The sequence below is a fragment of the Perognathus longimembris genome, chromosome 8, assembly GCF_023159225.1.
Source record: "Perognathus longimembris pacificus isolate PPM17 chromosome 8, ASM2315922v1, whole genome shotgun sequence".
NCBI classification, from domain to species: Eukaryota; Metazoa; Chordata; class Mammalia; order Rodentia; family Heteromyidae; genus Perognathus; species Perognathus longimembris.
The window spans coordinates 66,327,527-66,351,898 of record NC_063168.1 but is presented as its reverse complement, the minus strand read 5'-3'; the positions used below and the strand labels follow the sequence as shown (position 1 = coordinate 66,351,898).

Sequence of the window (24,372 nt, the reverse complement as noted above, 5' to 3'; positions counted from 1 at the left end):
GGTTCGATTCCTCAGCACCATATATAAAGAAAAAGCCAGAAGTGGCACTATGGCTCAAGTAGTAGAGTGCTAGCCTTGAGCAAAAGAAGCCAGGAACAGTGCTCAGGCGCTGAGTTCAGGCCCCAGGACTGGACCCCCCGCCAAAAAAGTTAATTTTGGGGTTCCCTAAAGAAATTCTAGCAGACCCGTCACACCCATAATCCTAGCTACTCAAGGAGGTTGAGATTTGAGGATCATGGTTCAAAGCCTGCCCACGGAGGAAAGTTGGTGAGACTCTTATCTCTAAATTAACCACCATAAAACCAGAAGTGGTGCTGCAGCTCGAAGTGGTACAGTGTTAGCCTTGAGCAAAAAAGGTCAGGGACAGAGCCCAGACCACCAACGAATGACCAAAAAACCCAAAAATCCAAGGATTGGGTTTTCCCATTATTTTGCAAATAAATGAGAACCCCACTATGTACACACTAATAACCTGGCAAGAAGCACGTGCCTGTGCAACATACTTGAGTCAAATAACATTACACATATTAATAAAGCTAAATCTATGTTATGAATTAGCCATGTGGCAGGCATAATGAAAATTAGTAGATCTTTGGACAAAAAATACACTACCAGGGGAAAAATAGAAAGAGTAAACTTACAAAAGGATAAATAGAAATCTGTTCCTGTTTTGGGGTGAAAAACCAAGAGACTATCCTTCTGATGATGGCTCATTAAGCCATCACAATCTATTAAAAAATACATCTTAAGTGAGTCTTAAATGTAAATGCAATGTTTATTCCTACATTAGATTTATAACATGCAATACATGATAGCAAAACTTTACCTGTCTTTATCTTCAAAAGTAAATAAAAACTAAGGCAATCCATTTCAAAAGGATTGTGCACTTTCTAGAAGGGGGAAAAAAACCCAAAATATAAACTTTAAAAAACCCTAAAAATAAAAAAAACCAACCAAGTATTTATAGGAAGAGCCAGAAACTCAAGGCTGCTTTTAATCTATTCCAGTGAATGAATTCTGGGATAAAACAAAAACAAAGCACCTCACCTGTCAGGAAAGGAGGAGAAGACTGGTGAGAGAGAGAGAGGCAAAGAAGGAAATCCCAGAAGGTTCCCTGCTGCCTGTGAGATGAGGAAAGATAGAAAGGCTTGTGGGAGAACCCAGAGACAGAAATCTGAGTAGGTTTCTTAGCTATCTCTTAAGAGGTAACAATATTAATTAATAATCTGAAAAAATTAGCAATAACAGCTTAGTTAAAAATACATTTTTACTAGATGAAAATCATCTGGAACATCTGCTAAAAGTCTGGATTTAATCTTATTTCATTTAATATACTTATCAACCCAGCTCCTCTTCCCCTAAAATCTCCTTCCATCCCCAAATACCTTAACTCAAACACTGCCACCCCCAAATAACTAACTCAACAACTGCTTCTGACCATGACATTTTTTAAAACTACAAAGCTGTGTTTTAGATTTGTCATTTATTATTTAGAAAGAGAATAAGGAGTATTTGTAAATAAACATACAATTTATATCTGGTAAGTGAACAACAGGAAATCTAGTTAAGACTGTGATTCTACTTGCTATTAAAAGAATCAAGTTCAGGACAGGAGGCCTGGCTCAGCCTTACTGTGACAGACTAACAAGAATGACACCCTGAGTTCTATCCCTGTTACCACAGGGGGAGATCAAAACAAACTCAAGACTGTCACAGACTAGAATGCTAAAAACAGTTCAACCTGTTCTTCCCCCTCCCCACCTCCCATGATGTAATAACATCTCCCTATGTTGTCAAGACTGGCCTGAAACTCATTATGTAGTCTAGGATGGAACAGAATTCACCATCAAATGTGGCTTCTAAATCTGACTCTAAAATACCTTATTCTGCTATCTAAAGACCAAAGAAAATAAGTGGCTGGGAAAGAATGAAAGTCTTTTCAAATGCCATTATGGGATTAGTTTCCCATAGTATAAATAATGTCTAAGCAGCCACTGCCCTGCAGTGAGGGCACAGTTTTTTAAAATAAAAAATTATATTCCTTCTCTCAAATTCTTTTTTTAGGGCCCAGAATTATACCTTGTATACTGGACTACGAAGTTCATTTTGGCAATACTTTTAATCTTAATCACCTTAACTCACCCTTAAATCAGTCCTCTGAAAATGACAAACTCTTTGGACAACGCTGTTCTGAAGAAGGGGAGGGTTAGCTAGCTGCAAGGTGCCCTCTTGTGGCTCAAAGGAGTGACTGGACTCTTTTTCTGCATCTGAAGAGCACAGCATTGGATGGAGTGAGTCTCACGAAGGTCTCTAATCTACCAAAGTAAAATAATCTCCAGGAGCAAGCAATTAATTATCCATCTTAGGTTTGTTTACTGTTATTTTCTATTATCAAAGTCCACCTTTCACATACCTATGTGCAGGTATGGAACATGACAAAATAAAGGTATGACCACTAGAGTTTTCATAATTCAAGTTCTCGAAAAATTCATTAATGATATGGCAGACGTCTTAAAATATGTAATGGTGAGACTAAATTATATGTCCCAAAGAAAGCCACAGATTAATAGGAATGACAAAATTTATTAAAAAATGTGTAGTGCCTATTATGTGAGGCATTCAAAGCTAGTGACTTATGGGTGAGACAAATATAAAACAAACTGTAGCAAGTAATATAAAGGTATGCATAAAGAAACTAAAGGAGAAGTCAGATGGAAATTCTACTGCAGACAGCAATGGGACAATAGATAAGTCTTTTCAATAAACCTTTGTAGAGGATCCGAAGCTAATGAAGCAAATAACTTCGGATAAACAATAGAGATTTGAGGGAGACTAGTGAACAACCAAGTGTAGCATACATACACCAAATGGCAGAACAAGGCTAAGGATTATCTTCTGGAAAAAGCTAATTATATATGGCTCAACATCAAGTCAGAAGACATTATCAAGCCAAGTCAAATCACCTAGATACAAACAACACACTAAACCTTACAGGGTTAAAAAAAGAAGAGTCAAAAACCACAACTATACTTATATAATTTGAGACTTCAAAATAATCCATATGATTGAACGAGATAACCACTATTTTCAAAAAGATTTATAAGTTAAAAATAAATTTGAGAGGGTCAAATTATGTGAGGTATAAGTTTTTAGTGCTGGCAAATATTTACCTCTCCCATTCCCCGAGATTCTAATGCAAGAGCTTGAAAATCATGATTCATTTCATCCACAGATCAAACCTGTTGAATAACAAAAACAAAAATTAGAAAATCTTAAATAAAGAGTACAAGATCTGAGATAGGCAGGAACAGATTTCTCTATGAAAACAGAGAATAAAGTACACAAATTAAAAGTACACAAGAGCAATACACATTAAAACTTGTAAAATAACACATGGCACAAAAGTTTGTGAACAGAAAAGCAAGTCCAAACACTAAACTAGAACCATCTTTTGTTTTTTGGTTGTTTCTTTTTTTGTCCAGTCCTGGGCCTTGGACTCAGGGCCTGAGCACTGTCCCTGGCTTCTTCCCGCTCAAGGCTAGCACTCTGCCACCTGAGCCACAGTGCCCCTTCTGGCCGTTTTCCATATATGTGGTGCTGGGGAATCGAACCGAGAGCTTCATGTGTAGGAGGCAAGCACTCTTGCCACTAGGCCATATTCTCAGCCCTGGAACCATCTTTTAATGTTCTACTTCCTTTTAAAAAACTTTTTCATATAACTTATTCCTTTGCGTTTTCAAATTTTCTCAACATTTCATTATCTGTAAACCTTATACACATGTAAACACCTAACAATCCACTTGTTAATAAATGCAACATTATAGTGAGAGCAGTTATAGTATTCAGAGTGAGGTTTTCCTCAAAAATAATTTTCCCAGTATTTTTTTTCCCTAAATCAAACAAAAAGTTCTTCCCATTCCTAACAGTTTGAGTCACTATCTCTTATGTGACAATAGGTTCAGTGAATTGGCCTTTACTTTCTGCAGTGAGAATGCTAGAAAAAGCCAGGAACCATTGGTTCTCACCTGTAATTCTAGCTATTCAGGAGGCTGAGATCTGAGGATCATGGGTTGAAACCAACCCAGGCAGGAAAGTCTGTGAGACATTTATCTCCAATTAAGAATGAAAAAGCTTGAGGTGGAGCTGGGGCATGTGGTAGTGCCTACCTTTGAGCAAAAAAGTTCATGAACAGTCTCAGTCTGGGCACCTGTTGGCTCAATGCCTGTAAAGGAGGCCGAGATCCAAAGATCACAATTCAAAGCTAGCCTGGGCAGGAAAGTCCTCCAATAAACTACTCTCTGCTGACAGACCACTCACCTACACTCCAGAAGCCAAAGTTTTGATGCAGTGATGATTATCAAGAGAAAACAATGTTATTTGATATCAGAATAAATTAGTTTACGGGGAAAAGAGAATTTCCCCTATAAATAGATCTCTAATATGCCCCCCCCGAAAGAAAGAAAGAAAGAAAGAAAGAAAGAAAGAAAGAAAGAAAGAAAGAAAGAAAGAAAGAGCCATAAGTGGTGCTATGGCTCAAGTGCCTTAAACACAAAGAGGCTCAAGGGACAAAGAGGGCTCCAGTGTCCAGGTCCTGCGTTCTAGCCGCAGGACCAACAACATCAAAAAAGCTCAGGAAGAGTACACAGGCTCTGAGTTCAGGAACCACCTTTCAAATTCAATTGGGAAGAACTATTTTCTACAGTCAGTTATCTCCCTCTACAACTTTATAGTGTTTTCCAAATGAAAGTAGTGCTCCCATCCTGTAGCTGTTCTCTGTTCTTAGTGTTTTCTTTACTTTTTATAGAGCTCTCTAGTTGTTTCTTCTTAGGCTTCTTCACATTCCTACCTGGGCCCTTCAAGTTTCCAATTATCTCCTTCCATTTTCTGAACATACCACAAAATTTCCATTTTTCTCTTTCCTTCTTTACAAATATCAGTTCATTTACCATGTAACACTAAATGATCATGCAACACTGTCTATCCATTTTCTATCTGTCTAATTGTTTAGAATATTATCACCTCTTACCTAAAACGCTACAATTTTCTTCCTACTTCACATCATACAATCTCATCTCCAAATGTAGTCATTTTTCTGAATTGCACTCTGATCATATGACTCCCACTTTAATTCTTCCTGAAAGATAAAACTAAAAATCCTTAAAGTGACTCATAAAGAGACAACAATGGGTTTAAACTATAACACATAGTAGTTCACTGCCTGGATAAACAATAAAAATTGTTTGCTTAATTTTCTCCTGTGAGTAAAACAGCAGCAGCTGCCACACAGACTTGCTGTGAACCCAGAATTAGGTAATAGAATACTTAAAACTAGTGGCTGGTGCAAAATTATTCAAAAGTCAGCCACAAAAAACAGCTTCATGGGCTGAGGATATGGCCTAGTGGCAAGAGTGCTTGCCTCTTATACATGAAGCCCTCAGAAAATGGCTAGAAGTGGTGCTGTGGCTCAAGGGGCAGAGTGCTTGAGCAAAATGAAGCCAGGGGCAGTGCTCAGGCCCTGAGTCCAAGCCCCAGGAATGGTGAAAGAACAAAACAGACAACGCCCCCCCCCAAAAAAAATACCCCAGCTTCGTTCTATTCCAAATAGTGCTATTCTAATGTTGAAGTGACAATTAGATATCCGTAAGAAAAACAAGCTGGGTGTGGTGGCTCACCACAATAATCCTAGCCACTCTGAGATACTAGGATCTCACTTAGAAGCCAACTAGGGCAGGAAAGTCTAAGAGACACTTATCTCATACAGTGCCCAGGCTGTAAATTCAAGCTCCAGTAAGAGTACAACAAATAACCTCAACACACATACTTTACATGTTAATATAAAAATAAACTCAATAGCTGGGTGTCAATGGCTCAAGCCTATAATCCTAACTACTGGGGAGGCTGAGATCTGAGGATTCTGGTTCCAAGCTGGCCAAGCAGCAAAGTCTTATTAGACTTTCATATTCAATCAACCACCAAAAAGCCAAGAGTGAGCACCAGTTCCTTGAATTCAAGCCCAGTACTGGCACAAAATAATAGTAATAATGATGATGATGATGATGATAATAATAATAAATTAACTCAAGGGCTAGGCCTGGTTGATGCATGCCTGTAATCCCAGAATTTGAGAGGCTGAAGTAAGAACAAGAAATAGACAGCTTCAGGGCAGCATGGGCGCCTTAATGAGAACCTGTCTCAAACAAAAACAAAAGATAAATCACAACTATAGGCTTACTATACAAAAAAATTAACTTTAAAATGGAACTATATCTAAATATATAAAACCTAAAAAAATTCAACTTCTATAAAATGACAGGAGAAAAGTTGAGTGTGTTTTATCATGAGTTTTTAAATAAAAGTTGAAAGCAGTCTGTAAAAGAAAGTACTTAGCCAGGTGCTGGTGGCTCATCCCTATAATCCTAGTTACTCAGAAAGCTGAGATCTGAGGATCAAGGTTTGAAGCCAGGGCTGGGAATATAGCTTAGCGGTAGAGTGCCTGGCTTGCATGCACAAGCCCTGGGTTCAATTCCTCCGCACCACAAAAACAGAAAAGGCCACAAGTGGTGCTGTGGTTCAAGTAGTAGAGTGCTACCCTTGAGCAAAAAGAAACAACAAGGTTTGAAGCCAGCCCAAGCAGGAAAGTCCTAGAGACTCTTATCTCCAGTAACCTACCACCACTAACAACAAAGAAACCAACAGAAACAGAAGTAGAGCTATGGCTCAAGTAGTAGAACACTAGCCTTGAGCAAATGAGCAGCTCAAGGACAGAGCCTAGGCTCTGAAAGTCCCAGGTACACGTGTACACACATACACACCAGAAAGAAAAATTTTAATATATATTTAAGACTTCATCAAAATCAGAAATATGCTCTACCAAAAAAAAACTGAGAACGTATCATAACCTAGGGGAAAATACATATTACATCTAGTAAAGGACTTATTTTCCAGAATACACAAAGAACTATTTAAATGAGGGGAAAAAAATGAGAACTGATATTTATTTATATAATAGGTATCTGTGTAGTAAATAAATTCTCTTTTATCTTGGTAACTTGGTTAGTTCTTTTCTTTTTTCTTTCTTTTTTAAGATGGGAGACCAGGACTTAAAACTTGGTACTAGAGGTTTTTACTCACTGGCCATGCCTCTAACCCCTCTTGGTAAGTTGGTAGTAAAGATGAATAGCTTTTAAAGATCCCTATTTCATTTCAGTAAGCTTAATTCAATTCAGTAAGCTTTCACTAGGCATTTTTAATATGCCTCCAGCGCCCAGCAAATATTCTTTAAGGAAAAAAATCAAAACACTGAGATACAGTCATGCAGCACTTAATATCAGAGATACAAAAGGGATAAACATCTGAGAAATGTTTGACTATCAGAGTATATAATTCCACGTGCCTAAATAGCTTTTACATAATCATTGAGCATGAGTAGTATCTACTAATAAAGTCCTCCAGAATACATCTTTTTCAGCGTATTAACTTGCTTGTGGAATTGTAACACTTTTGTATAATTACTTAGTAATAATAATTTAAAAAGTAACTTGTTTGCTGGGTGCTGGTGCCTTAAACCTGTAATCCTGGCTACTCAGGAGGCAGAGATCTGAGGATCATGGTTCAAAGCCAGCCCAGGCAGGCAAGTCCATGAGACTCTTCCAATTAACTAGGCTCAAAATGGTTGCTAGCCTTGAGCAAAAAGCCTAGGGACAGTGCCCAGGGCGAGTCCAAGTCCTACAAGGGACCAAAAAGAAAAAAAATCTTTTTTTTTTTTTTCAAATTTGACAATGAATAGTTAATATGGGAATGCTTGTTTCTCATCCACATGACAAAACCTAAATCTAGTTTAGGCAAGTATCAAAGTTTCTACTACTATGACTTTTTCAAGGTGAGCACTTTACCACTATACCATATTCCCAGCCCTATTATTACTGGGTTTTTTTTGCCAGTCCTGGGCCTGGGACTCAGGGCTTGAGCACTGTCCCTGGCTTCTTCTTGCTCAAGGCTAGCACTCTGCCACTTGAGCCATAGCACCACTTCTCGCCATTTTCTATATATGTGGTGCTCGGGTATGGAACCCAGGGCTTCATGTATAAGAGGCAAGCACTCTTGCCACTAGGCCATATTCCCAGCCCCCCTACTATTACTTTTTCTAGGAGCACAAACTCAATCACATACACTTTTCTAGACAGTTGAACAAGTCAACACTATAGTTTGGATATGGCATGTCCCGTCCCCACCCCCCCAAAGGACCCTGCATTCCTGGAAAAGTGATCCATGGATGTGGAGTAGTGGTCCAATGTTTAAGGGGTGGGCCTGTATTAGGGTGTTATGTCAACAGGGATGTGTACTTGACCAGTGTATTTATTGAGTCCCTAGCACCTCCTCTTCCTCTGCCTGCTTCCTAGAATGAAGTCCTGGGTTTGATTCCTCAGTACCACAAACAGAAAAGGCCAGAAGTGAAGCTGGGGCCTTGAGCAAAGAAAAAGCTCAGGGACAGTGCCCAATGCCCAGGGCAAGTTCAAGCCCCAGGACTGGCCAAAAAAAAAAAAAGAGAGAAAATAAATCAACAAATCAAGACTCCCAGACACTAGAAGTAGGTAACATGAGGATTTCAGAACAGCTGAATTTTATTATCAGCGCCACTATGTGATTAGAAAAATTTTAAGTGTTCCTAAGGTTCATTCTTCTCTGCTATGAATTAAAAATTATAAGTGGGGGAAAGACCCCGTGTTCTAATCTTCTAAGTAAATGTTTTATTCTATCCCAGCTCTGTGATATTAAATAAAAACCTATCAAATATTTCTCTAGAAGAATGTTCTAAGGCTGGAAGTTTGGCTCAGTGGTAGAGCATTTGCTTAGCATGCACAAAGCCCTGGATCCCTAAAACCAAGTGCATGTCAAGCACGCGTGCGCATACACACACTTAATTCTCCCTGAAGATTAAAACTCACAGAGCTCAAACTTAAAAAGACAAACTAGGATAAACATATACTTTAATATATGCAAATATAAAACAAATCTCTCTCTCTCTTATTGGCAGTTCTAGGGTTTGACCTCAACACCTATTTGAGTCACATAATCACCCAAGCCCATTTTTGCTTTTAAGTTGCTTTTTAGAGTGGGTCTCTTGCTTTTCACCTGGGCTGGCTTCACATGGTTATTCTCCTTCACTTTCTTCTAGGTGGGATTACACACATGCACTACTATGCCAGATACGTTTCTTGAGATGAGAGTGGAGGATGATCTCACGTAACTTTTTGCCCAAACTGGCCTCAATCCACAATCTAAAATCTCCATCTTGGACTGGGGATATGGCCTAGTGGCAAGAGTGCTTGCCCCGTATACATGAGGCCCTGGGTTCAATTCCCCAGCACCACATATATAGAAAATGGCCAGAAGTGGCACTGTGACTCAAGTGGCAGAGTGCTAGCCTTAAGCAAAAAGAAGCCAGGGACAGTGCTCAGGCCCTGAGTCCAAGCCCCAGGACTGGCCAAAATAATAATAATAATAATAAAATAAAATAAAATCTCCATCTTCCAAGTAGCTGGAATTACAAGCATGAGCCATACTTGGCCTACATAAGGCAAGGCATTTTCTTCTGAAACGTCTCTCAGTAGATCAGGATACACTGCTGGGCTCTGGTGGCTTAACACTATAATCTTAGCTACTCAGAAGACTGTGGTTCAAAGCCAGCCCCATCAGAAGATTAAGACTCATCTCCAATTAAACAGCAAAAAGTCAAAAATTGAGGTATGTGGTTTCAAGAGGTGGTAGGCATATCTTGAGCAAGTGAAAGAACCATACCCTGATGTTCAAGCCCCAGGACTGACACACAAAGGAAGGGAAGGGGAGGGTGATGGTGGCTCACCTGTGTAATCCTAGCTACTCAAGAGGCTGAGTATCAAAGTTCAAAAAGCCAGCCCAGGAAGCAAAGTCCTTGACTCTTATCTCCAGTTTGCCACCAGAAAACCAGAAGGGGACCTATGGCTCGAAGTGGTAGAATGCTAGCTAGACTTAAGCAGAAAAGCTCAAAATCAGGCCAAATTCAAGCCCCATGACTGACCCCCCCCCCCACCAAAAAAAAAAGAGCAGAGGAATTAGGAGGGGAAAGCGATCAGGACACAGAAGCAGGAGGATTTTGAAGCCAAGGCCAACCTGGGCTGGGCTATACAGCTAAGCCCTGTTTCAAAAAAAGGAAACAAACAACAAAAAACGCTCAAGAGAATCACTGTACATGAGAGCTATCAAAAATCCTTTCGTGGGGCTGGGAATATGGCTTAGTGGTAGAGTGCTTGCCTTGAATGCATGAAGCCCTGGGTTCAATTCCTCAGCACCACATAAACAGAAAAGGTCAGGCTCAAGTGGTAGAGTGCTAGTAGCCTTGAGCAAAAATAATCTAGGGACAGTGCTGAAGCCCTGAGTTCAAACCCCAGGACTTGGGGAGGGGGAGGGAGTATAATCACCTTAAATATTGAACCAGATACTTCAAGATATAATCAATGTATATCAAATTACCACTACCTATGAAGAACCATGCCACCCGCCCCAAGCCACAAACTCAAACTTCAGTCTAGGAATCTGACAGAACAAGTTGATACATTAAGAACAGAATACTGCAAAGGGGGGAAAGGGGTGTCAGAGAAACTAACCACTTGTTTCCACATAAACTTAAAACATAAATGTCAAGTGAGTTATGTAATCTTTGCTTTTGAGTATTAGATTTTTTCAAATCAAATATAAAAATATTTTTGAAAAATCTAGGGAAGCCCAACAGGGTGAAAATTGGGTGACATCGATTTTTGTTTTTTTTTTGTTTTTTGGCCAGTCCTAGGCCTTGGACTCAGGGTCTGAGCACTGTCCCTGGCTTCTTTTTTGCTCAAGGCTAGCACTCTGCCACCTGAGCCACAGCGCCCCTTCTGGCCCTTTTCCATATATGTGGGGCTGGGGAATCGAACCAAGAGCTTCATGTGTAGGAGGCAAGCACTCTTGCCACTAGGCCATATTCCCAGCCCGGGTGACATCGATTTTGTTGTGATTCTAGCAAGATACATACATTCATTCAAATCCTCACTAGTAAGATACTCTATGCTTGCATATGTGTGGGAGTGCATGTGCACCAGTCCTGAGGCCTGAACTGAAGGCAAGAATGCTGTCCTTTAACTCCCCCCCCCCCACCGCAGATGCTGGGGCTCAGAACTCAGGGCCAGCCAGGGTGCTATCCCTAAAGCCTCTTGGTGCTCAAGGCTAGCACTGTACCACTTGAGGCACAGAGCCACTTCTGGATTTTTCTGAGTAGTTTATTGGATTAAGAATCTCATGGAATTTCTTGAGAGTCATTTCATAAGAGTCTCCTGACTTTGAACCACAATCGATTTACTACAGGTGTGAGCCACCAGCCCTTGGCTGGTCTCTTGAGTTTTTGTTCTCAAGGCTAGCAAGCCATAGCTTTACTTCCAGCTTTTTGTTGGTTAACTGGTGTTCAGAGTCTCAAGGACTTTCTTGTACCACTGGCTTCAGACATTGATCCTCAGATTTCAGCCTCCTGAATAGCTAGGCTTATAGATGTGAGCCACCAGTACCTGAATGATAATCTATGCTTTTAGATATTACTTAGCTAGGTGCCAGTGGCTCATGCCTATAATCTTGGGGGCTGGAGGATCATAGTTCAAAGCCACTCAGAGGCAGAAAAGCCCAAAGACTCAATTTCCACATCAGCAAAATTCTAGACTGGTGGTGTGGCTCAAGTGTTACAGTGCCAGCTGTAAGCAAAAAAGTCCAGCAACAGCACATGGACCTAAGTTCAAGCCCTGGTACTGATACACATGTGTACATATTTTATACACACGATATAAACAAAGTCTTACATAATGTGGACTATGGATGATATCCCTAAGTTTATTATTGCCTCTACTTCTGTGTTTGAAATTTTCTAAAATAAAAGTTTAATAAAACTATATTTAAGCTGGGTGCCAATGACACACATCTATAACCGTAGCTACTCAGGAGGCTGAGATTTGAGGATCAAGGCTAGAAGTTAGCCTGGTTAATAAAGTCCAAGAAACTTTTTATCTCCAATTCAACACCAAAATTCAAATGGTTGAGTGTTTGCTTTGAGGAAATAGTGAAAGCGCCTAAGCCCTGATGTCAAGCCCAGGACTGATGCTTAAAAAAAAAGACAAAAAACCTACAATTAACAATATAACAGAAAAACATCATGAACATGAAGTAGTAACAGTTTTACTGATTACTTTCTCAATTATACTTTTAACTAGCATATGAAATTTTTTCCTACGATTTCAAAATAAGTAAACTTTTTAGCTCATTTTAATCAAATTTCTATCAAAGAGAACAATCTACTGTACACTCAATTTTATGCCAGAGATCACTCTTAAGTACATTATTAATTCTCACTACAACTCAGCCAAGTATTATATTACTACTTCATCATTCAAAGAACTGTGGTCATTTCTTTGCTTTAGTACTGAAGGAGGATTCAATACTATCAAGACTCCAAAAGACACATGCTCATTCCTATAACTAAACAAGCCTTCTCTCAGGTGATAATGTTTTTTGGTAAGAAGTCCTACATCCTTCACTCTACTGCCCCCATGGCTCATGTATTGAAGACTTGGTCCCTGATGCAAGCAGCATTCAGAAGTGACACTCTTATTTCATGAACAGATTCAACCGCTGGTGGATTCATAATTTGATATTCAGGTGAGGAAATGTTATGATGCAGGTCCTGGTTGGAGAAAAGAGGTCACCCCAGGGGGTTCCTTGGAAGGATGTACACTGTCTTCTGGCCCTTCCCCTTCCACTAGGCCTACTTCTTGTTGTCATTAACAGCTAGCTCTATCCCACTATGCCTGCCTTCCACCACGTCTCCCTACTTGCCCAGAAACATGGACTGGCCTATCATGAACTTAAAGCTCTTAAGTATGAGCCAAAACAAACTACTTCAAACTATTTCTCTCATGTTATCTGTCAAACCAAGAGAGAGCTAACCGACAGGAGTGATAATTACCTCACTCTAAAGAAAGATCTTTCCCCAGTTTTAATATAGTTTACACTATATTTCAGCCGCCCAAGCAGCTTGTTACCGTTTATTTCTCCATGTGCAGATCCCACAATTCCCCAAACTTGGCTCACATGCTTTCGCCATAAAATCTACTACAATCTTTCTCTTCATCCCATGTCAAGTATTGGTGTTTTTCAATATTAACAACACTGTTTATTCATTAGACTTCAAAATTACTTTAAATCACAATTAGGGTAAAGAAAAAACTCATAATATCAACAGTTATAGGTCATACCAGTGTTTGTGAAATGTGAACTATAATAGGAAGGCAAAAGATACAAAGAATGCAATTTTTGTGAGGGAGAAAAAAAATAACAGAATATCCCAGGGAAAATAACAATCAATTGGGCGCTGGTGGTTCACCCCTGTAATCCTGAGATCTGAGGATCAGGGCCAAAGACAGACCTGGCTGAAATGTCCCAGTGAGACTCTTCAATTGGAAGCGACATTATGGGTCAAAGTGGTAGAGCTTGCCTTGAGCAAAAGAGCTAAGGGACAGCTCCCAGGCCCTGAATTCAAGCCCCACAACCAACTTTAAAAAAAAAAATCTGTTTAATAAAAACAGAAATAATGAATGACACAAATTTTACTTTAAATTTTCTCTTTTATTCCTAGAACATTTCCCATATACTACTTTAATTTTTGAACAATTTAGAATACATATGTAAAAAATAAATCACTAAACAGCTAGGCACTGGTGGCTCATGCCTGTAATCCTAGCTACTCAGGAGGCTGAGATCTGAGGATCACAGTTCAAAGCCAGCCCTGGTAGGAAAGTCCACGATACTCTTATTTCCAAATAACCACCAGAAAACCAGAAGTGGTGCTGTGGCTCAAGTGGTAGAGCACTAGCCTTGAGCTGAAGAACTCAGGGACGTGCCCAAACCCAGAGTTCAAGCCCCCCCCCATCACTAAACATACTTCTATAGTCATATTAGCTTGAAATGCAATGGCCTCACATTACACTTAGTATGAGGCTACATTTAAGCACTACAAATAAATTCTTTCTAAATACCTAATCTCAAAGGATAAAGGGAGGTATATATTGCAAATACGTGTAGGAATGATAACAGTAAAAGCCTCTTCTGTATAACTAATGTAAACTACTAAAAAAAAGTTTAACAAAATGCTATTTTAAAATCTACATCGTGAAAATTAGTTATGTGTGTTAGTACAATAAACAATACACAGTATCAAGTAAAAAATACCAAATTGTCCAAAGTACGATTCCACTTTTGTCAAAAAAAAAACAAGGAAGGGGCAGGGAATGTGGCTTAGCCGTAGAATGCTTGCCTAGCATGCACAAAGCCCTGGTTTCTATTCCTCAGCACTACATAAAGAGAAAAAGCCAGAAGTGGTGCTGTGGCTCAAGAGGTAGAGTGCTAGCCTTGAGCAAAAAAAAGCCAGGGACAGGGCTCAGTCCCTGAGTCCAAGCCCCAGGACTAGTAAAACACAAAACAAAACAACAACAAAAAAAGGGGGGTAGGAGTATATTTTTTAATAACTAAGCATGTATGAAGTATGGGGGAAAAACCAAACAGATAACTTGGTCAAAGGAGGTACTATTTGTATTTCTCCATATTGTATAGCTTATAAAAGCAAGCAAAATAATGTTTTTAAATTTTTTAATTAAAAAAATTTTAAACTCCAGGGGCTGGGGATATAGCCTAGTGGCAAGAGTGCCTGCCTCGGATACACGAGGCCCTAGGTTCGATTCCCCAGCACCACATATACAGAAAACGGCCAGAAGCGGCGCTGTGGCTCAAGTGGCAGAGTGCTAGCCTTGAGCGGGAAGAAGCCAGGGACAGTGCTCAGGCCCTGAGTCCAAGGCCCAGGACTGGCCCAAAAAAAAAAAAAAATTTAAACTCCAATTTTTATGTTGAGTTGGGTAAGGATTCAGGATTTACCACAGCTTAAATCCACTAGAGGAGATTTTATCACAGCTCCATTTATGGCTTTTTTGGTGGTTAACTAGAGAAAAGAGTCTCATGAACTTTCATGCCCAGGCTAGCTTTGAACTACAATCCTCAAATCTCAGTCTCTCTAGTAGTATCACAGACATGAGCAACCAGGTACCAGGCTGAATTGTGACATGCATATATATAGAGAGAAAAAATATACACACACACATATGTGTGTGTGCGCGCGAGCCCTGACCACTTTGAACAACCAAACTGATACTCTAAGAAAATATGCTTTAATTTTCAAAAGGGCATCTAGGGTAGAACAAGATTAAAAAAGTTCACTATATTAATTTCAACAGAAAATTTTAGACTTCCTTACAGGAATACACACAAAATAAAATTAGTAAAACAAAGCAGACAGTTAATACTTTTTGTTGCTTTTGATCATCAAAGATGAAAAGGGAAAACACTAAGCAAATTACACAATTATTATTGTGAAGAAATCATGCTAATTCTCCAAAAGCAACCTTATTATTAGCATAGTTTTAAAGAAATTTCTTAATGGATTATTCTAGACCAGACAATTGTAATAGAAAAACATCTTCAATAACATTCCCAAAGAGACACAACGTTTCAAATTGTTTTTATTTTCAGTTAGTTACAAATATTATATATCTAACTCTAACATAGTCCAGGGAAAGTAATTTGATAGTATATAAGTAAGACTTCACAGACAAGACTGCCTAAATCTTTCTAAATTATAATCTTAGATTTCCAAAGACTGTCTGCTGTCCATATTAGATGAAGCCCTTTAACCTGGTGGGCTTTTGGCTTCAGCCAATTCTTCTCTATCAGGCTCACTACACATTTTAATTCTTCTGGCAAAATAGCAATCCATTCCTCTTTTCACAAAATTAACATCTCTAATTTTGTCCACCCACAAAGTCCACAGTACTTTTCAAGCACTTAACAAACTGAGCTATAATGAGTTTAATACTTTCTATATGAAGTACATCACCAGCATCTAAGGACAATCTGGCACAAGAGGTAGGCAATCCTCAAAAAGTGTACAAGTTTTTGATAACCTAACTAGATGAAAAGATAAGGTTTACAACATTCAAACTAATAAATATACTGTGTTACTCATCAATACTTCACCAACTACTTTCTCAACAAGAATTCTACAAAAACTAGCAAAGAATCTGGTATCATTCATTTTTGGTGGTGTTAAGATTCTCATAATTTAGAAATTATCTCCACTGGATAAAAAACAATTATACTGCAACACAAGAATTGTCCAAGGGGGCTGGGAATGTGGCCTAGTGGTAAAGTGCTCATCTCGTATACATGAAGCCCTGGGTTCGATTCCTCAGCACCACATATATAGAAAAAAGCCAGAAGTGGCACTGTAGCTCAAGAGGTAGAGTGCTAGCCTTGAGCAAAAAGAAGCCAGGGACAGTGCTCAGGCCCTGAGTCCATGCCGCAGGACTGGCAACAAAAACAAAACAAGGGCTGGGAATATGGCCTAGTGGCAAGAGTGCTTGCCTCGCATACATGAAGCCCTGGGTTCAGTTCCCCAGCACCACATATATAGAAAACGGCCAGAAGTGGCACTGTGGCTCAAGTGGCAGAGTGCTAGCCTTGAGCAAAAAGAAGCCAGGGACAGTGCTCAGGCCCTGAGTTCAAGCCTCAGGACTGGCAAAAATAATAATACAATGGGGATGCACATGTAGGTCCTATATATATATGTCTCACTGGTAAGTAACAAGAACATACAGTTCCATCCATATTTTTCTCTACCCACAATTTCAGCGTTCAAAGCCTATCCCGACGGTCAACCTGTCTCATTGCTTACTTAGGTTTAGTGTCTGAATAAAACTAATTGAACCAAATCAGTCCATATTATCTGTCAGTAATCCCTAGTTAAATCTTTCAGAAAGAGTGCTTAAATGGTCACCACTTTGTAAGATGTAAAACTTACTACTTTCAATAGCATATCACTAGTACTTCTGCACAAAGAAATCAAAGGTCTATCCTCAAACAAAGTTCCACATATATTTGATAACTCTTCCCTTTTGAGCTAAACAACAACAACAAACTGGGGCTGGGAATATGGCCTAGTGGCAAGAGTGCTTGTCTCGTATACATGAGGCCCTGGGTTCGATTCCTCAGCACCACATATACAGAAAATGGCCAGAAGTGGCGCTGTGGCTCAAGTGGCAGAGTGCTAGCGGTGAGCAAAAAAGCCAGGGACAATGCTCAGGCCCTGAGTTCACGGCCTAGGACTGCCCCCCCCCCCAAAAAAAAAAACTCTAAACAACCCTTCCCTATTTGTCTACCACCACCACCATGGCCACATTATATATATGTTGGCCGTCACCTATAGATTATATTTCCCTAGGCTATACTGATAACAATTTTTCATGTGTCATTAGCCAAATAAACCAATCCTAAGGAAATAAGTTTTAGGGATTGTGCAGTCCAAACATACTTTGCCCCATGTAAGTGATAATCTTTCTTTTTCCTGTCCCATCTGCAGTCCATCAAATAATTCTGACAGACACTTGAACTACCCCTTCTTCCTGCTGCTTTGCATCTCATACTTCCCTTTTTTTGTAACTTGGCAGCTACAGTGAATGCACATAAAGTATGCACATTTGGGTATTTTTCAGTACTCAGTCTGGTTGTTGGGGTTTTTTTTTTTGGCCATTCGTGGGGCTTGGACGGGATTCAGGGCCTGAGCACTGTCCCTGGCTTATTTTGCTCAAGACTCTTGAGCCAAAAGTGCCACTTCCAGCTTTTTTTTAATGTGGTGCTGAGGAGTCGAACCCCTGGACACAGAGCTTCGTGCATTCTAGGCAAGCACTGTACCACTAAGCCACATTCCTAGCTCCCCCCCGGCCCCGCACGTCTTTTATCCTTCCAGCAGAATGGAAGTAAACATCAGTGATACCTAACTTAAAAATATGGATAGCATTACAGAAATAAAATTAGCAGAGTGGAACTAAGGAAACTATTTTCCAACACATTTGAATAATCAATCATTTAAAATTCTTTGAAGTATTTTAGAATATAAAATAAGGAGCCAGAGTAAAAACAAGTTTTCCAGCCAAAAGGTCAATACAAATGTTTTTGCACTGTAAGAATCAAATTCTGGGGGTTGGGAATGTGGTTTAGCAGTAAAGCGCTCGCCTAGCATGCATGAAGCCCTGGGTTCGATTCCTCAGCACCACAGAAACAAAGAGACAGAAGTGGCATTGTGGCTCAAGAGGTACAGTATAGCCTTGAGCAGAAAGAATCCAGGGACAGACAGTGCTCAGGCCCTTAGTTCAAGCCCCAGGACTCCCCCCCCCAAAAAAAAAGAATTAAAACTCTGGAACGTAAAGCTTGTTAACTGAGAAGCAATCCTCATTTGTAAAGAAATTCAATCTTTAATTATTAGAACAGTAATTTTGTCTATAAGCATACGGCTGCAAGAAACCTAAGAAGAAAAAGCATTTATCAGGCATCTACATAATTGCAGTGTTTCTACCACTGGCAGAGTTTGAAAGGTCTCTAAAGTTCAGTTTTCAGCTACAAAAGAGGTAAATCTTAAATGAAAACTGGGCTTGTCTATATCAAATATAAAATTCACTATTAAAATATTAGCTTCTGATGGGCGCAGGTGGCTCATGCCTGTAATCCCAGCTACTTAGGAGGCTAAGAGCTGAGGATTACAGTTGGAAGCCAGCATGGTCAGGGAAGTCTATGTGACTCTTATCTCCCAATAAACTACTCAGAAAAAGCCAGAGGTGATGCTGTGGCTGAAGTGGTAAGCACTGCCTGGAGCACAAAGAGGCTCAGGGAGAGCACCCAGGCCTTGAGTTCAAGCCCCCCAGACAAAATTAAATTCTAAGTAACAGTGTTTGATGAGACTTCTATCACACCAGAATTCAGAAGCAAGTGAGATATATGAGTAATGTTGATAGTAATGCAGAGATCTCCTTTACTACTGATAAAACTACACTGTAAGGCATAATTTAGGCTGGGGCCAAGAAGGCTCCCTAATACCAGTCCCCATAATTACCTAACCTAATCACAGGCAGCAAGAGACAACTACCCTCCTTTCTTCTATTTAAAAACAAAAAAGGGCTGGGTGCCAGTGGCTGACACCTGTAATCCTAGCTACTCAGGATATTGAGATCTGAGGACTGAGGTTCTTTCGAAGCCAGTCTGATCAGGAAAGTCCATGAGACTCTTCTCTCCAATAAACTACTCAGAAAAAGTGGGAAGTGGTGCTCAGAATAAGTGTCCAGGCCCAGAGTTCAAGCCTCAGGACCAGCAAACTACTACTACTGCTACTACTACATGGTTTGAATAAAGCCTTTCTGCCAAGGAGTAGACTCCCAGGTAAGAGAAAAATGTGCTCAATCATACTTGATCAATTCCCTCTGACAAATTCACCAAACGGAAGAATAAAGGGACAACAGGTGCAAACTAAGCTGTTTTTATGATTTCTTAAAACGGCAAGAAATCAGGCTTGGAGCATGGTTCAAACAGCAGAGTATGCCTACTGTGCAATCTTCAATAGAGGAGGGAATAAAAAACACGAAATCTACTTAACATCACTATCAGTAAAACTAAGTGCAAATTTATCTTTTTTTTTTGCCAGTCCTGGGCTTGGACTCAGGGCCTGAGCACTGTCCCTGGCTTCTTTTTGCTCAAGGCTAGCACTCTGCCACTTGAGCCACAGCGCCACTTCTGGCCATATTCTATATTATGTGGTACTGGGGAATCGAACTCAGGGCTTCATGTATGCAAGGCAAGCACCCTTGCCACTAGGCCATATTCCCAGCCCGCAAATTTATCTTAATCACATGTCATAAAAGGGACTCAAACATAAATAGAAGTCAAAGCCATATGGGATTTGAATACTCAGATACTATATCTAAATATCCATAACTTTAACAACATCAAAAAAGAGATTACTTTCATATCTTAGAAACCAAATTAAGCCTTTAAATTAGGAAGTAGGTAGAACTTGAGTGGGGGAAACAGGAACCATCCTCCATTTCAAATTATGAAGCTCTTATGTTGACAAAAAACAGGCAAAGTTGGGGATGAAGCTCAATAGTAGAATCTAGATTCTGGGTTCTATCTCCAGCACTGGGATAACAATAGTAATGGTATTAATAAATGAGGCAGTCTCTTTTCTGAGAAGATTGCCATAGATCACAGCTAATCTATAATCATAATTACTTCTAACCTGGACAAGTACATCCTAAACAAATTATATTGCAACATCAGAGACTTATAAACAACTGTGTAATTTATGAGAAGTTAAATCCAAATATTACTATGTGTTAAGCCTGATTTTTATACACTTGCAAAACCTATGAAAATTTGGCCTAATAATGCTACAGCTTTAAAAGATTAAGCTTAATTAAGTTTTTTTTAAAGTTTATTTTAAACCTGGGTGCTGGTAGCTCCTGTCTGTAATCCTAGCTACTCAGGAAGCTTAGATCTGAGGATCATGGTTCAAAGCCAACCCAGTCCATGAGACTCTCATCTCCAGTTAACCACCAAAAAGCCAGAAGTGGAGCTGTGCCTTAAGTGATGGAGCACTAGTCTTGAGCACAAAAGTTCAAGGACAGACTCTGTTAATCCTCAGAATCAGCACACACAAAACAGTCAATTCTAAATATTAAGACACCTAAGAAGTTTCGACTCAAGGCAAGTTAAGGAAACTATGCACTAAAACTAAACAGATTAAATTATTTGGCAAAGGAATTAATGGCAAAGGAAAAGTAGGTACCAAAGAGTGGCTTATGACTAATACTAGCTTCTCAAGAAGCTGTGATGTGGTAGATTACAGTTCAAGGCCAGTCTAGGGAGAAACACACTTCAGAGTCCATCTCCCTGGACTGGAGGCATGGCTTAGACAAAAGATTCCATCCATCTCCAAAATAACCAGCTTTGAAAAAAACAAACAAACACAAAAACCCAACAACAATAGAGGCCTGAGAGCTAGGAGCCAGTGGCTCACATCTATACTCCTAGCAACTCAGGAGATTGAGATCTGATGATCCAGGTTGGAAGCCAGCCTGGGTTTAGGAAACTCCATGAGACTCTTACCTCCAATAAACTACTCAAAAGAGCTGTAAGTTGTGCTCTGGTTCAAAGTGGTAGAGTGCTAGCACTGAGAGACAGTGCCTAGGCCCAGAATTCAAGCCCCAGGGACGGCAAAAAAAAAAAAAAAAAAAAAAAAAGCAGGGCTGGAAGTATGACTCAAGTAGTAGAGTGCCAGCCTAAGTTCAAGGCCTTGAATTCAACCCCCAGTGCCTCAATAAAACTCAAACCAAACAAAATCTTTTGAATTTATCCTAACAAATAGGTTTTTTTAAAGTAGTATTACGTTTTAGTCCAGTGTAACTTTTCCTGTGTAATAACCACACTCAAAAGCAAAGCACAGTTCTACACAATTAAATTTCACCAAAAACTCGAATTTTAAAGATATTCTTGCAAAAGAAATGCTATTATCTGACTTGTGCACTTCGCCAAAATTTAAATCATCCTCCAATACTTAACATGGCAGAGTCACCCCTGACACACGAATCTAAACGGTGAACAAGCTTTTAAAAGGCTAAGGGCACTCCCCTTATTAAATTGTTTTCTTCACATTCAGTATCTTCACAAGTATTGTAGTCTTCTTTCGCGTTTAAAACCATTTTCCCCTAAAAGCCTTTTTTTTTTTTTAACCAAACACTTGGGCCACCAGTTCTAAAGGGGGTGAGGGTTGTATAACTTTAAAAAGTACTGTCTTGACACTTATCTTATTGCACCTAACTTGTCTGTGGCAAGCCGTTCCCTTCCCAAGGTTAAACGTGTTACAATGAAAAAAAAAAAAAACACGAAGAAGTGCATTTTCTCGACCTACGTTCTCGGAAGTAGCACTAACTTTTACGCACGTGTTCGGGCACAACACCAGAGAATTTTCTGGCCCAACCCTTGACCCAATTCATACCTCAAACTACCGCTGAACATAAGAAGCCGCTCGTCTTTTTTTTTTTTTCCCCCCCCACCTCTGGGTCTGAGTTACTGAGTACGGAAGCAGTTCCTCCAACGAAACGCCACCTTCCCTTTCCCCGCGGTGGCCGAACCCATCCGAACGGCCCCCGCCCCCCCCCCAAGTCCCAGTTTCTTTTCATACCCCGCGCTGGTCTACCGCCAGCTTGTGTGTTGGGCACGCTCGGGCCCTCGGGCATCCCCACACGTCTCCCAAGCCTGCTCCTTCCGTTTCCCCCCACTTCCAACTCGCACGCTTCTTCGGGTCTCCCCGCCGGGCCGCTTCCACCGCCCCCCCCCCCCCGCCAACTCTGCGATCCCGAGGGCTTGGTTGGGGGCGACGGGCGGATCGCTCAGGCTCTGACCCCGAGCGCGCCCGAGCCCGAGGAAAAACCGGATCCGGCCCGGGCCCGCGCGGCGGAGGGATCGGGGGCCGCGCGGCGGGGAGGAGCCGCAGGGGGAGGGGAGACCCCCCCCACGCGGGAAAGCCGCGAGCGCCGCGGCCCCGGCCCCCGCGCGGCGCACACCCCCTTCCGGCTCCCCTCCCCTGCATTGTGCGCGCCGGCCCAGGCCGCAGCCCGCTCGGCGCCCGCAGGCCCGCCCGCCCGCCCGCCCGCCCGCCCTCCCGCCGGCGGCCTGCTGTCCGCCCTGGCGGCCGCACAAAAGCCCGGAGCCGGGTCTCCGCGGCGCCCTAGGACGGGACAGGGAGCGAGCGCGGGCGGACTTACTGGGCTGCCGCGGCCGTGTTGCCTCAGCCGGGGGACACCGACCGTTGGGCACCCGGCGGCGTCGCTCGTGGCCGTCCTCCCCCTCCGCCGTCGGTGGCGGCAGTGTCTTCTTTCTCCTCCTACCTCCCTCCCCCCCCACCCCACCTCCTCCTTCTCCTCCCCCTCCTCCTCCTCCTCCTCCTCCTCCGAACCACCGAAGTACCGAGGGTGAGACACAGAGACTCACAACAACATGGCTGCCACCGCCGCCTCCCCTCCCCTCCCCCCCGCCCACCGGCCGCGCGCAAAGCACTGCGGGAGAAAGGGGAGGGGGGGGGGGAGGAAAGCGCTCACCGAGGTGCGGCTCTTCTCAGTGGCCTGCGTCTCTTCTCCCGCGCTCGCGGCCCGGGCCAGCGGCGGCTCTGCGCGTGCGCACGCTCTCTGCGTGCCTCCCTCCCCCCCGCCGCTCGCGGCCGCGCTGGGACGTGCGCACCCCCACCCCCACCTCCACCCCCGCCCTCGCTTTGCGGGCTCTGCTAGCTCCGAGCGAGTGCGTGCGTGCGTGCGTGCACGCGTGCACGCGCACGCTTCCACAGGGCTCCTGCTGCGGTGCTCTGCCGGGGCGCGCGCCGCCGGGCGGCTTCCCGCGGGCGTGGAGTTTTCTGAACGCCGCGCTCCCGGGTCTTCCGGCGGAGGGGAGGGGAGGGGGTGGGTGGGAGTGGGTGGGGGTGCCTCGGCTTCCTCCGCCGCCGTAGTTCATTGTTCTCTCCTGACCGTCCCGGCCGGTATCGGTGCACGATTCCCACGTTTGGAGGACTCAGGCTTGGCTCCCGGGACGCTGGCACCCGTGGGAACAGACTTCAGTCCCGGCCCCACTTATCGTTTTGCCCCTTGGCCTGCCTCTCCGCCCGGATTCTGGAGATGCACCTCGTAAATGAACTGTCCCGCCCGGTGGCAGCTCCCCGGGCCACCAGCTCAGCACTTGTGGGCCCCCAGTGCAAAGAAGCACAAAGGAAGCCAGCTAGGCCACCGACTGCCCTTTGTGCTGTGTAGCCCAGGTTCAGTGCAACCTCCCCGGGTTTACAGGCTCGTCAGACTCCACACCTGCCCCTCGTGGCTTGGAGCTTGCAGAGAATAGTTGACGATGCCAAGATTTGGACCCGACTGGTGACCCTTCTTCTTGTCACAGCTGTAAGCAAGGGAAAGTGGAACTCGTTCAGCTCCTGATTCTGAAATTCTGTTCTTCATAAATATCTAGGGACTTGTAGTTAATTACCTTGTTAATAGATGCCCTCCCTAGGCAACTGCAAACTAGCTCCACCGGGGAAGGGACCATGCAGCAAGCTCTATGCAAAGTCTTCCGCCAGTTAAGTGCTTCAGCTCTTCTTGTTTTCATTATTACTAAAAAAAAAAAAAAAAAAAAAAAAAGACTGAAGCCCAACAATCTTAGTTTTCTTTCTTTTCTGTCAGTTGTGGGTCCCGAGCTTGAGGCCTGGGCACTGTCCCTGAGCTCTTTTGTTCAAGGCCAGTGCTCTACCACTTTGAGCCACAGCTGCACTTCGGTTTCATGGTGGTTAATTGGAGGTGAGTCTCACAGACTTTCCTGCCCAGAGTGGCTGCCAACCGGGATCCTCGGTTCTCAAAC

The 24,372-nt window shown here is 42.2% G+C and overlaps 1 protein-coding gene across 12 annotated transcripts in view; it reads right to left on the bottom strand.

Annotated features, from left to right (window-relative positions):
* Pum2 (pumilio RNA binding family member 2) overlaps positions 1–23,136 on the bottom strand; it is an 89,021-nt gene extending 65,885 nt beyond the window's left edge. For 2 of the 12 annotated variants that reach the window (XM_048353365.1, XM_048353367.1), the window contains exons 1-2: positions 22,749–22,922; positions 3,171–3,239 (exon numbers count right to left, since the gene is read on the bottom strand). In XM_048353365.1, coding sequence (XP_048209322.1) covers positions 3,171–3,221 — 51 coding nt within the window. In that variant the 5' untranslated portion in view covers positions 3,222–3,239; positions 22,749–22,922. Of the gene's footprint in view, positions 1–2,142; positions 2,268–3,170; positions 3,240–22,748; positions 22,927–22,974; positions 22,994–23,081 lie in introns of those variants that run through there. The other 10 variants (XM_048353362.1, XM_048353368.1, XM_048353370.1 and 7 more) reach the window with 8 other exon arrangements.
* Positions 23,137–24,372: the final 1,236 nt, after the last annotated feature.